We start from the raw sequence: 13,837 nt of genomic DNA, 5'->3' as shown, positions 1-13,837 counted from the left end.
CATCTTCATAATTCCTTGTAATCCACCTTGTCTACCTTTGATACGCTTCTTGGGCTCATTGGTCCGAGCGCGCTTCGAAGGCTGTCTCTGTTTCTGTCCTTCCGAAGTGTTCCGTTGATTATCTGTAAATTACAGCGCTGCTAGTCAATTTCAATTATGGTACTACTTTACACTATCGTTACCTTTGTCCATTATCACTTTTGCCTTGTGAACATGAGTACAAACTGGCGATTGAATCTTCCGACCAGAAAGTGGCTGGCAGGTGGCACCAACCAAGTGCACGGGCCCCAAGAGCCTAAATGGTGGTAAGTCTGATTAGTCAGCTTGTGCTTCTCTCAGCAATGGAGAACTCCGTGTTGGGTACAACCCCAAATGAGTTATCTCCCATGATCTGCACACGGTGATGGTCCCTGGTCTACTTGAGCTTATAAGATAACCAGAACGTAATTTTCCACACCGCCATTCTTGAAATCCGCGATCATCTTCGTGATACTGAGCTATGAACAAGCTAGCAGTTGACCAGCTGCAAGATACGAGCAAATCTAAACCACGAAAGCTTATTGTATGCATTGATGGCACATCAAATCAATTCTCAGAAAAGGTGTTTTCTTATCGCCGCATCGCGTCGCAAGCCAGATCGACTTATGACATATAAAATACTAGAATACTCATGTCGTTGAGCTCTACAGCCGCATCGAGAAGGACGAGACCCAGCTCACGTATTATAACAGTGGGGTTGGAACGTATGCCCGCCCCTTTTGGTGGTCCTTCGCGTACCAGAAACAGCAAATCCTGAATCAAATTGACTTGGCGATCGCATGGAAAGTCGCTCAAAGTACAGACCAAAGCTTTCAGCAACTGACTCAATTCAACAGGAACTTTGAAAAAGTCATTCTTGGGGCGTATCGCTGGCTCGCTGATACGTATAAACCGGGAGATCAAATATTTTTGTTTGGTAAGAGGGCTTCTTGAACGTATGTTGCGTGTCTCATAATATTACTAGGATTTTCAAGAGGAGCGTATCAAGTCCGAACGCTTGCGGCCATGATTGAAGTGGTAAGTATGCACTAGGAGCGTGATGCTATTTGACACCACTCATTCCGTAAGTCAGGTTGGACTCATCTATCCCGGCAACCAGGAGCAGATCCCATTGTAAGCATCTTTGATCTATCCCCTGGGTGGGGTTTGTTAACACTGGTCTAGCGCTTGGTCAATTTATTCCAAGGAAGATCCTAGCGCGGCACAATTCAAGGAAGCGTTTTGTCGACAGAAAGTTAGCTTATACTTTGTTGGGGTATGGTAAGAATACGCATCAAACCATTGCTCTATGCGCACCACTGACATAAGTAAAGGGATACGGTTGCATCTGTGGGAATCTTCCCGAGGAAGCCATTCCCTCTTACCGATAAGTGCAAACATATCACACATTTCCGGCACGCGCTAGCGCTTGACGAACTCCGGGTCAAATTCCTTCCCGAACATATTAATGACGACTGCGCTTTGGATGGGCGCACTTTGGAGGAAGTTTGGTTCGCAGGAACTCACTCCGATATGCAAGTATTCTCCATACACAGACATATTCTTTTTGACTAATTAACATCCAGTGGCGGAGGAAATAAAGCAAACCCTACCTTGGATCGAGGAGGAGAGCCACTAAAATGGATGATGGAGGAAGCTCATGATTGTGGACTATCCGTAAGATTAGATGATGTTAAAATCGGCATGCCGCATGCCAAGGTTACCAACTCTATGATATGGAAATGGCTCATTCTGGAGATTTTACCGCTGTCGTGGAAGCGGTATCGCCCGAATGGTGACTCGAAAGTTTCAAGGTACGACTTCTGCTTGAATCTTTACCAAGCAATGCTTCTCTGATATCTGGATCAAGAGGATTTCACTTGATGACTCCCCGCGAGGTGCTTCCTCGTCACTCAATCCACTGGACGGTTGGAGCCAGCCTTAAACAGGGTAATCGTAGTTCAGAAATCCTGCAGAAGCCATATGCCCCCAAAGCAATACCTATAGACAAGGACGGTAACAAGGTTCGTTGGAAAACTATGGAACTAAACCACCAAAAAGAAGGACTACCAAAATGGGCGGATAATCACAATTTTATCCGCATGATTGAAATACTCAAGAACGAGCCCGAATCCGTTAACAGCGATTGGTTTTCTAATTTACACAGACATGTGCTTTGGAACGGTAAGTAAAAGTCCTCTTCCACGATTATTTTTGGGGCAGCGGACATTGTTCTATAGCAGGTGGCAGACCAGAGACAATATGGGCGTATGGGGGACCACAGTTTCTTCAGAGACTGTGCACAAATTATCCAAAAAAACCGGAAACCGTACAAATCATTCGCTCGATCATTGGATTTAGTAAGAAATGCTGCTTCTATACCCAAACTAATAATCAAATAGACTAGATCCAAAGACATCATGGAACGCTGCTACAACGGCGCCTAAACCTGGGGTTAGAATTACGACAGACAATCAAGGCAAGAGTTGGATTCAATTCATTAACTATGAGTACGGAACTCATCCATGAAGTTTTTAGTGTCAGCAGAACGCTTGCGAAACATGGTCATACCCCGAATCTGCCTCTTGTTAACGCAATGGACTGAAGACCTTCCTGCACGTATGTGTCACCATTACTCAATCTCTTTTATTAACTGACTAGCTTAGCCCAACCTGAGCCCCCAAAGTCAAGTCCTTGGTCCTGGGTTCTCAACCTTCTAGGGTTTCAATCCACGGACACTAGCAATACCAATTCCGTTGATGGTGAGACCATGAGACACTCTCCCCTAAGACATGATTGATTTGCAATTGCTTTAGCTCAATGGAATTTGATATGGCTTCCAAAGGAGGAGCGATCTATTCTTCTAGCCCACACTGTTGTTGACCTTATCTTAGACATCGCAAACACAAGTAAGCTCAGTAACCTTCCAAGGAAATAAAGTGCTGACGCAAGCCCTAAAACACAGAGCATGTCGAAGTTGTGGAAGAGGCTAGTGCTAAGCTAGCTACAGTGATTGGGAGGGTAATGAACTACTTGACAATCACCAATTGTTTAATTAGGAGCGCCGCATCTTGGGGAAAAGAAAAGGCAGGTAAGTTGAAGTCTATCAAGTTTTGATATGGACTTGTCATGAGATTTCTTGGATAGCTCTCTCAGAGTCTGTGATGACTGCTATAGAAGTTCTGTTCAAGTATGGTAGGCGGAAACGTTTCATTGGACGACAGTATGGGTACTAATGTGTCACTTGTTTATAGAAGCATCAAAAGAACTGTTTTACATGGATGGCATAGGCAGTAAACTTGCACCATTGATTTGTGCTAAGAAAGTTTATCCAAACCTAGCTCTTCAAGCCATGCATGCCGTAGCGCAGTTGTCCCGAGACTGTACGTCTATATGACATTGAATAGCTTCCCGCAAGGTCCAAAGGGCCTAGCCAGGCTGGACCAGACCATGCCAGAGTATGGATGACGTCATTACTTATTGATGACCAATTACTCCACTTCGTAATTGCTCCACCCTTAGGCAGGTCCGGTTCGACTTGGCTGTGGTTTTAGTTGTTGCGGGAAGCTATTCATTGCACAAATTCACTTCACCTCCTAATTCACTTCTGGCAGACTTTTGCGGAAGGGATATCGCAGATTCTCCGGTTATTCATAACCTACTTGATGTGCTACGTGGTGACTACGAGATCAAGGAGATAGGGATCAAGCAACTCCTTATTGACGAAGCATGTATAACCCTGGGTGTTTTATCTGAGCATAGTACGTGCAATTACTCTATCGACAAAACCGCCCTTGACTTGCTTTGGTCCAGCTGGTTGCGGAATGGAACTTAGTGGCAACGATGCGTTTGATACATTGTTTGATATTCTCGAAGGCAAAGGACACGTCGACGGCATATTATACATTTTAAAAAACTTGGCACCTATCTGTGAGCTTCGTGGTATTAATACTGGATTCGTCCAAGCTCATCATAGATTGTTCGAATAGTTTCTGACCGGTTCTTGCCACCCCAAGTTGGTACTCTTGCCAGCCTAATGACCCAGAACGCCAATGCCACATCAATACTTGCCGACATCGCAAACCAACGTACGTAAATGCTGGGTGTGTTCTTGCGTTGGCTCAATTGCGTGTATCAGCACTGGGAAACTTTGACAAGGAATACTTTGAAGCGTACAAAGAGAAGGGGGTAGTGAGAACTTCTCTAGAGCTTCTAAACACTCCACATGAGGCACAGATTATAGCGGCTGCGCGCTTACTTAGAAGTTTAATCAATGGAGGTCAGCTTTAAATCTCATGTTCGGTACCTATACTCATCTTTCAACAGAAGCTAGTTTGGAGAAACCAATCTCCGAATCGGCGGAAAGATATGTGGATCTTTCCGAAGTAGCTCAGCCCCTCTTTGCTTCTTTGCAAGTGCAGTTTTGCTCTCAAAAGGCGATTAATGAGCTGCTGGCAACAGCCGTGAGGATCGCTTTTCAAGGTACGCCTGTTTAATCTTCTCAGTAACCATTCCAATGAATAACACGAGATCGCAGAATCAATCTCGGATGACGATCTTTCAGTCTTGACCTCCTTAGCTGTTGCAGGCAATAAGGGAGCATGCCTGCCGGTGTTGGTTGCGTCCCTGAATAGTAAGTATCACCTAGCTATGACCATGCCTTCGATACTCTCTATCTGATACTGCTATTGAAATGACTCATGTTTAGTCGAGACCCGCCGAGAGAACATAGAGAATTATGTTCCAGTTTTAGTGGATTTAATTGCACCAGAAAACGAGCAACTCCTCCAAGACTCGTTAGAAGTGCTCATAGCTCTTGTAGAAAAAGGTAAAGATGACTGCAAACGTAAACATATCCCCGTAATTGATTCTGTGGTATTAGGGTACTTGTTACCGACCACTTACATAGGAAGACTACTCGATGGATTAGTGAGTATTGTACTATCCGGATATGCGGGGGCTTTTGGTGACTCAGGCAGTAAGTTTGATTTCGCTTCAAAAGTGTAAAACAATCCCTTATTTTAATACAGAACTTAGTTGGTGGGTCCAAAAGGCCATTGTTGTTGCAGCTTTTAGATCAGTCAAGGCCCTATCCGTCGATTGTGAGAATTTTAGTCTTACGCATGGTTTTACTATCAACTGATGATGTAAGCCACGGCCCGGAGTTACATAGCTACGACCGGACTCTTGGAGTCTGTCATGTTAGAGACCAGGAAACACACTTATGATAATGAGAGTGAAGAAGCGATGTTGAATCACCTGTGTCAATATGGTAAGTCTGTTAGCCTTGGTCCGATCGTGTACAACCAGGTCTAACACATTGTACAAAGACGAACTTCGTGCCAAAATTGCACTTCTACGCCTAGAGAAAAGGCGTTAGTACCTTTTGTTTTGATATGCCTACTTACTGAAACTCTGCCCCAGAGCGTGAAACTGAGCTTCAACTTGAAACCACGGGCGTACACCAAGACGGCCTCGAAGATATTCTGGCATGGCAGGCTGATCCTGGTGAAACAAGCACTTAGGCTTTGGCGGCTCCGTGTATCCGTCATAATATCATATGTATAGGAGCGAATATAAATATATAAATACGGGCATACATGAATATCGTTAGATACCAGCAGGGGCGGGTGATCCGGCACGAAGTGCGCGGATGAAAACTGGGGCACCGAGACGCGAACAGAACTCGCAGGTGGGAGGCCAAACCTGAGGATAGGTGGAATGCGAAAAAGCACCCAGGTGAAGAAGCGATTCGTGAGGACAATTGTCAAAGCGAGTGAATGGGCCGGTGGGTGGGAAAGACGAAAATAAGGGCGCGATGAGGAGCCCAATCCGCTGTGAAAGTCTAGTCCAGCGAGCACGACCAATGATCACGTGGCTAATTACTCGAACCCCTGTGCAACACTACGCCTAAGTCTGGGCTTGTGCGTCTCCGCAGGCTCCAATCCACAGCCCCTGTTTTTAATATCCAGGTATTAAGGTCAGTTTGCTGGACCGTAATTGACGCCTGATTTGTCTACGTGTAAATTGACATCCTTAAGAATCTAGAAAACTCCACCAATATCACCTGATACTACCCCGTACGGGGGATATGAGGTGCATAGCCATAGTGAACTCCACGCTTGGGCGCAAGTAAATTGAAAACTTTATTCACTGGGAGTTTACGGATTCGAACATACTGGTGATATCGGAGACCACAACTCTCATAAAAAGCCAGCATTGCGACGATTATATGCGGGCATAATGACGACCTAGCTACTGATAGTATCATACTGCTTTGGAAAACGAAGGATCTAGGATCTGGGATAGTTCGTTCTGGCTTCTGGTGATTTAGGCATGCGAATTCGAACGGAGGGGTGTGGGAAGGCCCAGAAAAGCACTGGTACACTAAAACGCTGGAGACAAGACTGGACAAAAACTGATAGTATATCGATCTACGTAACAAAAAGCCTAAAACTCTGAAGACAAGGCCCCGAAAAATTTCTCCAAGATCAGTAGGGACTGGAGAATTTATGGCGCAGGGGTGAGGGTGGGCAGTTACTACTGAACAGCGGGGGGGGGTGTTAAAGTAAATAACCGATCTCACAAGAGACATATATATGTATGCTCCGTATCTCATACTATGTACTGTCTCATCTCTGTTCTTATCGTACTGTTTCCTCCCGCGATCATAGCTCATTCAGAGTTGTATTTAACACACATGCATCATGCATTAAATAGATGGGTTCGCTTACACTAAGTATCGTCATACAACATAATCAGAGCTCAACGACTTAAAGCAAGATATATATATATAAGAAGTATATTCGCACGTTTTACTTCAACAGGTTATGAGCCCCGGTGAGCTCTGAACAAACACGCATATAACTAACTTTCTCTTTTTAAATCATCCAAACTGTCCGTCCCCGGAAATCAACAGCAGTCGACACCTCCGCAGTCGCCTCAACAACCACAGAATACACACTTATCATCGTCGCAAGCAGCATCGGACGACTTACAACCAGAGTGGGCTGACCCCGAACCAACCAGTTTCATAGAAGCACCTAGATCAGCTGCATCCACACCAGAATCTATCGAATACTTACAGTGGCGATTACAACATCTAGGACAAGACGATCCATTATATCAACAAGTTGTTACAGCCCTAGATAATTATCAACTTACTTTTGAGCTACCTCGATCACAAGGACTTGAACTCGACTTGCAAACGTGGGCTGAGAGACAAATAATATTAGTCGAATTATCAATACGAGATAACCTACTACTTTTCGACAAACTACCACTTGAGTACCCGCCGACGCCGCCTGCATCAAATTTTCCCTTCAAAGTATACGCACCCGAACTACCAATCAACATGTCCACAACAACACTATCCGACAATCACTATAAATTTCCGAGTCTGAAAGGAAGAGAAAACTATCATACATGGAAGATACAAATGCAAGACATGCTCGAAGAATTTGAACTATGGGAAATTGTAAACGGAACAAAAACTAGACCTACCACTGCCGTCACAACCCCCGGAGGTTCTCAAATGAGCACATCCCAATTAACCACGTCCCAAGAAAGTTTTGACAAGAAAAACCAACAAGCACTAGGAATCATACGCCGAAGAATCGAATCAGCACCCATGACACACGTAGCTCAATCAACAAACGCAAACGGAGCATGGGAATCACTTAAACAAATGTATGAATCAATCGGAACTGCAGCAATGACTTTACTACGAAACAAATTTACAAGCCTACGCATGAACAAGGGCGAAGATTTAGAACAACACATGCAGAAAGCCAGACAAACATACAACGAGTTGAACATTGCACTCACTGCCAAAGGAATCACACGCGTAAACAAATTAGAGTTTATACGACAATTCTTAGCATCACTACCCGAATCCTGGTCAATACTTGTATTGGTAATTGAACAAAACCCCGAATCAAGCGACCCGGACGGCGTTCAATTAAGTCAACGCATATCATCAAGATTATTAACAGAATGGCATAGACGTAAAGCAAACGGACCAAATAAAAATACATCGGCTTTTTGGATCGGGAACAGAAACACAAACCAACCACCAAAAGACCGGCTTAACATTAAATGCCACAATTGCGGCATCACCGGACACATTCAACGTGAATGCCAAAAGCCCGGAGGAGGCGCTTACAAAGGCGGAAATTCAAACAGAATGACAAACAATAACAACCCCCGCGGCACATTCAGAGGAAGGGGAAATTTCAGAGGCTGTCAAAGGGGAAATCTCCATAACAATAACTCACAGAACCAATCAAATAATAGTACGCAACAACACGCAAACCTATCCGCGCATACATACGATCCAGAAATCGCATTCGCTTTTTGTCGCCCTATACATTCTACACCTGCGTTAATCGGACCACCACGCAAGCCATACGGATATACAATAAATGAATTAGACTCAAACAATCGTAAAACCATTTTAGAAAAGTTTGACCCCAAAGACACAAAGATAAACGGTCAAACCATTGCTCAATACGGGTTTGCAATGGACAACGCTTGGATTATTGACTCAGGAGCGTCATGTCATGTAACAAATCAACGCAAACATATTACAAACTTCAAGGAATTTTATTCGTCAGTAATCGGTATTGGAGGACAAGCCGAAATCGCAGGAATGGGCAACGTAATATTAAATCTATCAACATCAGAACCGCAACAGACAAACGGAAGAACCAAATGGAACTCAACCGAGAAGATAACACTACACAACGTAGCACTCGTACCAGACTCACCAGTAAACCTCATATCACTATCAGCATGGACCGACCAATTTCCCAACAACCGAATAATCACCAAAAAAGAATCAATGTATTTTGAAAGAAGAAATAGAAAGAACAAATGGGAGACATACGCAAAAGCAAGAAAGATTGGCGAACAAAAAACCGGGAACTCATGGTATCTCGTGGGAACTACAAACCCAAAACAAAATGCATACATTGGCCGATCATTAGCCGATTGGCACATCATTCTAGGACACACAGACCCACGAAATATTTTACGACTACGCGACGAGAAACTCGGAAGAAACCTTAAAATTACTGGAACACTCAACACAAATAGTCTGTCCAATTGTATAGGCTGTATTAAAGGAAAGACAAGCGTCCGACCTTTCACAAAAGGACAATCAGAACCCATACATAACATCGGCAATATCATATACTCAGACGTATGGGGACCAGCCTGTACAACATCTCTCCAAGGTAACAATTATTTTATTACATTCATTGACGCCTTTAGCCGCTTTACTTTTGTGTATTTCATGAAACACAAGTTGGAAGCAGTCGAAAAATTCGTAAATTTTGCACAATTTATACTAACACAGAAATCGATTGAAATCAAGCGAATTCATTTTGACAACGGAAAAGAAATGATAAACAAAAGGCTACAAGAATATTGCGATAAACGAGGGACTGAGATAACAACAACAGCCCCGCACTCATCTCAACAGAACGGACCGGCCAAACGGCAAAATAGAACTTTCGTTGAAAGTGCAAGATCCATGATACACGGTCACTCAAATACTTGTGATATGCCGTTTCTATGGCAGGAAGCCATTGCATACAAATGCCTGCAAAAGAACAATATGCCCATACTAAGAAACAGAAAATGGATAGTACCTCAAACACTCATTTTTGGAAAACCCATGGACATGTTGTTCTTTCAACTGTTTGGTACGACATGCCATGTACTTATCCAAGGAACTGGACAAGACAAACTCAGCTTGAAAACACGCACAGCAATTTTTACCGGCATTTCACGCAATTCAGGGGGAGCATGGCAATACCTTGCACTCCCAAACCGTAGCATACAAGAATCAAGAAACGTCCGATTCCCACGACATTTACCCAACCCTGCAGCACCTTACGATGCCCCACCCCTTGGGCACTCCTCCAAGAGGAATTTAGAGGAATTAGAAGACAAATGGATAGAAACCAAAGCGCCAAGTGAGGGGGAGATGGGAATCAAAATCAAACAACATACAAACAAGAACAATAACAACGTTCACACGCATACATTGGACAAAAACAAAGATTCCACTTGCCGCTCCAAAAACAATCAAAACACAGACAATATAAAAGACATTAACACAAACACAACCCCAACAACTGAAACAATTCAATTACCGTCTACCCCCAAACAGAAATCTAATAGTATGCCTGCCACTCGAACATCACCGCATTCATTGTCTGAACGTCCGTACCCCCGTCCGCACACTCCACCAGCACCATCAAAGCCCGCAGTTCCCAGATTCACGCGCAGTAGAGCAACAGCTAGTAACGTACCACATACTTTTGAACAATTAAATAACTCAGGAAAATTGGTACCACAATCAACAACAAGAAACTTTGAAAGCATAAACTGGATAAAAGCAATCAAAGATTTACAGAAAATCATAGACAAAAACATACGCAACCCCAACAATATAGATCCAACCAACTTATCAGAGTACGGCACAAACCCCAATATAGGAAACATCCCACATGAAGCAATGTCATCTCTGAATAATCAATGGCTCTCACGAGCAGATGAATCACATGAATTCAACGAATGGGCACAAGTAAACTATACCAGTCTGTTGCAATGGTTGCTCGACAAATACTTAGATGAACAAAACTCTCCCCGCTGGGAAGACGCAATCCAAGACCCACTCTTTGGCGATCTATGGCTGGAAGGCGGACAAGCCAAAATGAAGAGACTAATAGACAATGATGTATTTGACACCATACTACGAGCTGAAGTACCAAGAGGACACAAAATTCTGGGATCGTGAAACGTCACAAAGCTGAAGTTGAATCATGACGGAACTCCAATCTTCAAAGTTTGCACGGTTGTTCAAGGACACCAACAGGAACCTGGTATATCATATGACAACACTTTTTCCAACACCCCAGCTTTTGAAGCTTTTCACATAATGATTGCAGCAGCGGCCCACCATGATTTTGACGCACATATTATAGACATTACCGGAGCGTACACACACGCACCTATTGATCAACCACTCTACGTTGAGTTCCCAGAAGGTTTTGGCAAAAAGGGACCCTACGTTATGCGCCTCAAGAAAGCTCTATACAGCGCGCATCAATCAGGATATTTATGGGAGCAATATCGCAACAACAAGATCGATTCACTCGGCTACACAATCAATCCTGCCAACATATCCGTATTCACCCGAAACAAAGATAATATATTCACAATGATGATAGCTTACGTAGACGATTTCCTTATATGCTGTTTGAAAGGACATATCGACACAGTCAAATCCAAAATCATGAATCTATTCAACTGTAAGGACTTAGGCAAAGCAAAACAGTTTGTTGGCATCTTGATTTCACGCAATAGACCTAACAAGACAATCACATTAACAAACAAAAAATACATCAAGGATATTATCAAGTTAGCTGGAATGACCGGTGCACCGCACGCATTGTCACCAATGTCTCATACACACCCCGTTCTTGTACCCAAAGAAAAAGAAAATTGAAACAGCACATACCCATACGCAGCAAACATCGGTTGGTTACTATGGATTGCTTGAACTATTCAACCCAACATTATGTTCACTGTATGCTTACTTGCTTGTTTTACAAGCGCATACAATACTACGCACATCAACGTTATGAAAAGACTTTTTCAATACCTAGCCGGAACATCCCATATAGGCCTAACTTTTGATGGTAAACAACCCTTCAACCTCATCGCTTATTCTGATTCAGACTACGGAATGCAACACGGTTGAAAATCTATATTGGGCGTCGTCATATTACTCTGCGGGACAGCTATAACATGGTCATTGAGCAAACAATCGTCAGTAGCAATCTCAACAATGGAAGCAGAATGTTACGCCATGTCAAAAGCGTGCCAAGAAATCATTTGGATCAGAAATTTCATGCTATACCTAGGTTTTCCTATTGAATCACCAACCACGCTTCTAGTCGACAATGCTGCCGCTATTGCTTACTCAAACAACCCAATACAACGCACTCGGGCAAAGCATATCAACATTTGTTTTCATTTTGTACGCGACGCAATCTCAAAGAAACTACTTGAGATCGGACCAATTCCATCACGTGACAATCTAGCGGACGCATTCACTAAGCCTTTACCATACAATCAATTCTGGCGCTTATCAAACGAATACCTTGGCACTCGTAGTTCAGACTACCGCGTAAATTTAGGCATGCACTTCCCAATCTGGTTTTTTGAACAGGACGTCAAAAATTCTTTTATTCTTCTTTGAACACTAGCATGCATCCGCTGATTGAGGGGGAGTGTTAAAGTAAATAACCAATCTCACAAGAGACATATATATGTATGCTCCATATCTCATACTATGTACTGTCTCATCTCTGTTCTTATCGTACTGTTTCCTCCCGCGATCATAGCTCATTCAGAGTTGTATTTAACACACATGCATCATGCATTAAATAGATGGGTTTGCTTACACTAAGTATCGTCATACAACATAATCAGAGCTCAACGACTTAAAGCAAGATATATATATATAAGAAGTATATTCGCACGTTTTACTTCAACAGGGGGGGCACGTGAGCCGGAGAGAGAAGTTGGGTGGTGCAGCGCAACAGGGAGACAGGGGAAGTTCAAGTTCTCAGTCCACCGACGATAGTATAAAATAAGGTTGTCCGTCTAATTTATTGTTGTGCTACATACTCGTGCCAAGATTTGTCAGCTCACTTATGCGCCGCGTACCTGAATAGGAGGAGGCACAAAAACAAGGACTTAGCCGGAGCTACGGCGCGAGCTATAGCTACATGCCCACATGCATGCATGTGTTAACATCTCAGGCTCCCGCTCTTTACCCTTAGCCCACCCGCCTCGCCGACTTGAATACAAGCTTTCTAACCATAAATACTTGCATTGTGCATTCATTATTCTCCCATCTACTACACCGCTGGTTGTGAGTACGAGCTTTACGATTCGTCATACCTCCGGGTGGGTGTAGCTGGTAGTGTGTTTTCCCGGTTCGTGCTTCAGACTGGATAGACCCTAGTTAGCTATAGCTATCAAAAGTGTCTGGTAGCTGAGAGTCAATTTTCCCAAGGCTTCCCTCGCGTTGTCAGTTAAATAATTTTTCGAATAAGAACAGATTTCTATCCAGACACGGCAGAAGCTACACTACCCGCCGCATCACCAACCGCCTCGCTTTGCTTGTCAACAGACTTCTTGGCCATAATCACCCACGTTACTTCGGCGTAATTAAGTCATTTCTGAGTAAAATTCTGTTCGGCAAGGCGCTACTTACCAACCAGGATATCTAGCAAGTGCATGGCATTTGGCGAGATGTCTAATGTAGCCTTTTTGCCAGTAAACATTGCGGAGAGTGACCTGTGGTTATAAGTTGCAAGAGTAAGATCGTTGTAGGTGGAGACACACTGACAAACAGTAAGCTGGGGACATTTAATATATATGGAATCTATAACCCACGTATAGTTTCGATTTTTCCTTCCATTTGAGGCCCTCGCCATTGGCAGTAGTAAATACTCGAGAGCTATCGGATATAAGTTTCAGCCGTTAGTCTATAGAGTGTTGTTCGAACATTTGCGTTTACCCTACCTAGATAATGACCCGGCCTTGGGGAACACATCTTTCAGGGGAGCCGTAATACCCCCCATTGTAAGTTTGTTCTCGCCAAAAGTGCCCCATTTGATGCTCGCCACTATTTGACCATTCCGTGTAATAGTCGTGATGTCTTTAGTGAAACTGAAGGGTGTTTTTGCCTTTGATTGGATCCATAGTCAGGCCACGATGTTCATCAGCATATAGA

The 13,837-nt window shown here is 43.5% G+C and overlaps 3 protein-coding genes across 3 annotated transcripts; 2 read left to right on the top strand and 1 right to left on the bottom strand.

Annotated features, from left to right (window-relative positions):
* Positions 1-499: 499 nt before the first annotated feature.
* RhiXN_09553 (Copia-like polyprotein/retrotransposon) lies at positions 500-10,825 on the top strand (the record flags this gene model as incomplete). The annotated part of the gene is made up of 30 exons (XM_043329369.1): positions 500-601; positions 664-955; positions 1,004-1,056; positions 1,112-1,152; positions 1,204-1,299; positions 1,353-1,529; positions 1,605-1,832; positions 1,889-2,202; positions 2,259-2,378; positions 2,426-2,503; positions 2,557-2,637; positions 2,685-2,780; positions 2,835-2,927; positions 2,984-3,109; positions 3,166-3,213; positions 3,273-3,401; positions 3,437-3,476; positions 3,541-3,779; positions 3,832-3,948; positions 4,008-4,106; positions 4,157-4,297; positions 4,345-4,500; positions 4,556-4,651; positions 4,727-4,846; positions 4,901-4,996; positions 5,049-5,120; positions 5,171-5,290; positions 5,349-5,393; positions 5,443-5,526; positions 7,002-10,825. 30 exons carry the CDS (start codon positions 500-502, stop codon positions 10,823-10,825), a joined length of 7,323 nt encoding a protein of 2,440 aa, XP_043182203.1.
* Positions 10,826-10,966: 141 nt separating this feature from the next.
* Positions 10,967-11,536, top strand: RhiXN_09552 (Copia protein; the record flags this gene model as incomplete). The annotated part of the gene is made up of 1 exon (XM_043329368.1): positions 10,967-11,536. One exon carries the CDS (start codon positions 10,967-10,969, stop codon positions 11,534-11,536), a length of 570 nt encoding a protein of 189 aa, XP_043182202.1.
* Positions 11,537-13,163: 1,627 nt separating this feature from the next.
* On the bottom strand, positions 13,164-13,685 carry RhiXN_09551 (uncharacterized protein; the record flags this gene model as incomplete). Its single annotated transcript, XM_043329367.1, has 4 exons — positions 13,164-13,258; positions 13,316-13,445; positions 13,498-13,561; positions 13,627-13,685. The coding sequence occupies 4 exons, from the start codon at positions 13,683-13,685 to the stop codon at positions 13,164-13,166; spliced, it is 348 nt and encodes a 115-aa protein (XP_043182201.1).
* Between the last annotated feature and the right edge of the window lie 152 nt (positions 13,686-13,837).

Source organism: Rhizoctonia solani, chromosome 8 (assembly GCF_016906535.1).
Source record: "Rhizoctonia solani chromosome 8, complete sequence".
NCBI lineage: Eukaryota > Fungi > Basidiomycota > Agaricomycetes > Cantharellales > Ceratobasidiaceae > Rhizoctonia > Rhizoctonia solani.
This window is presented reverse-complemented; position numbering and strand designations above follow the sequence as displayed.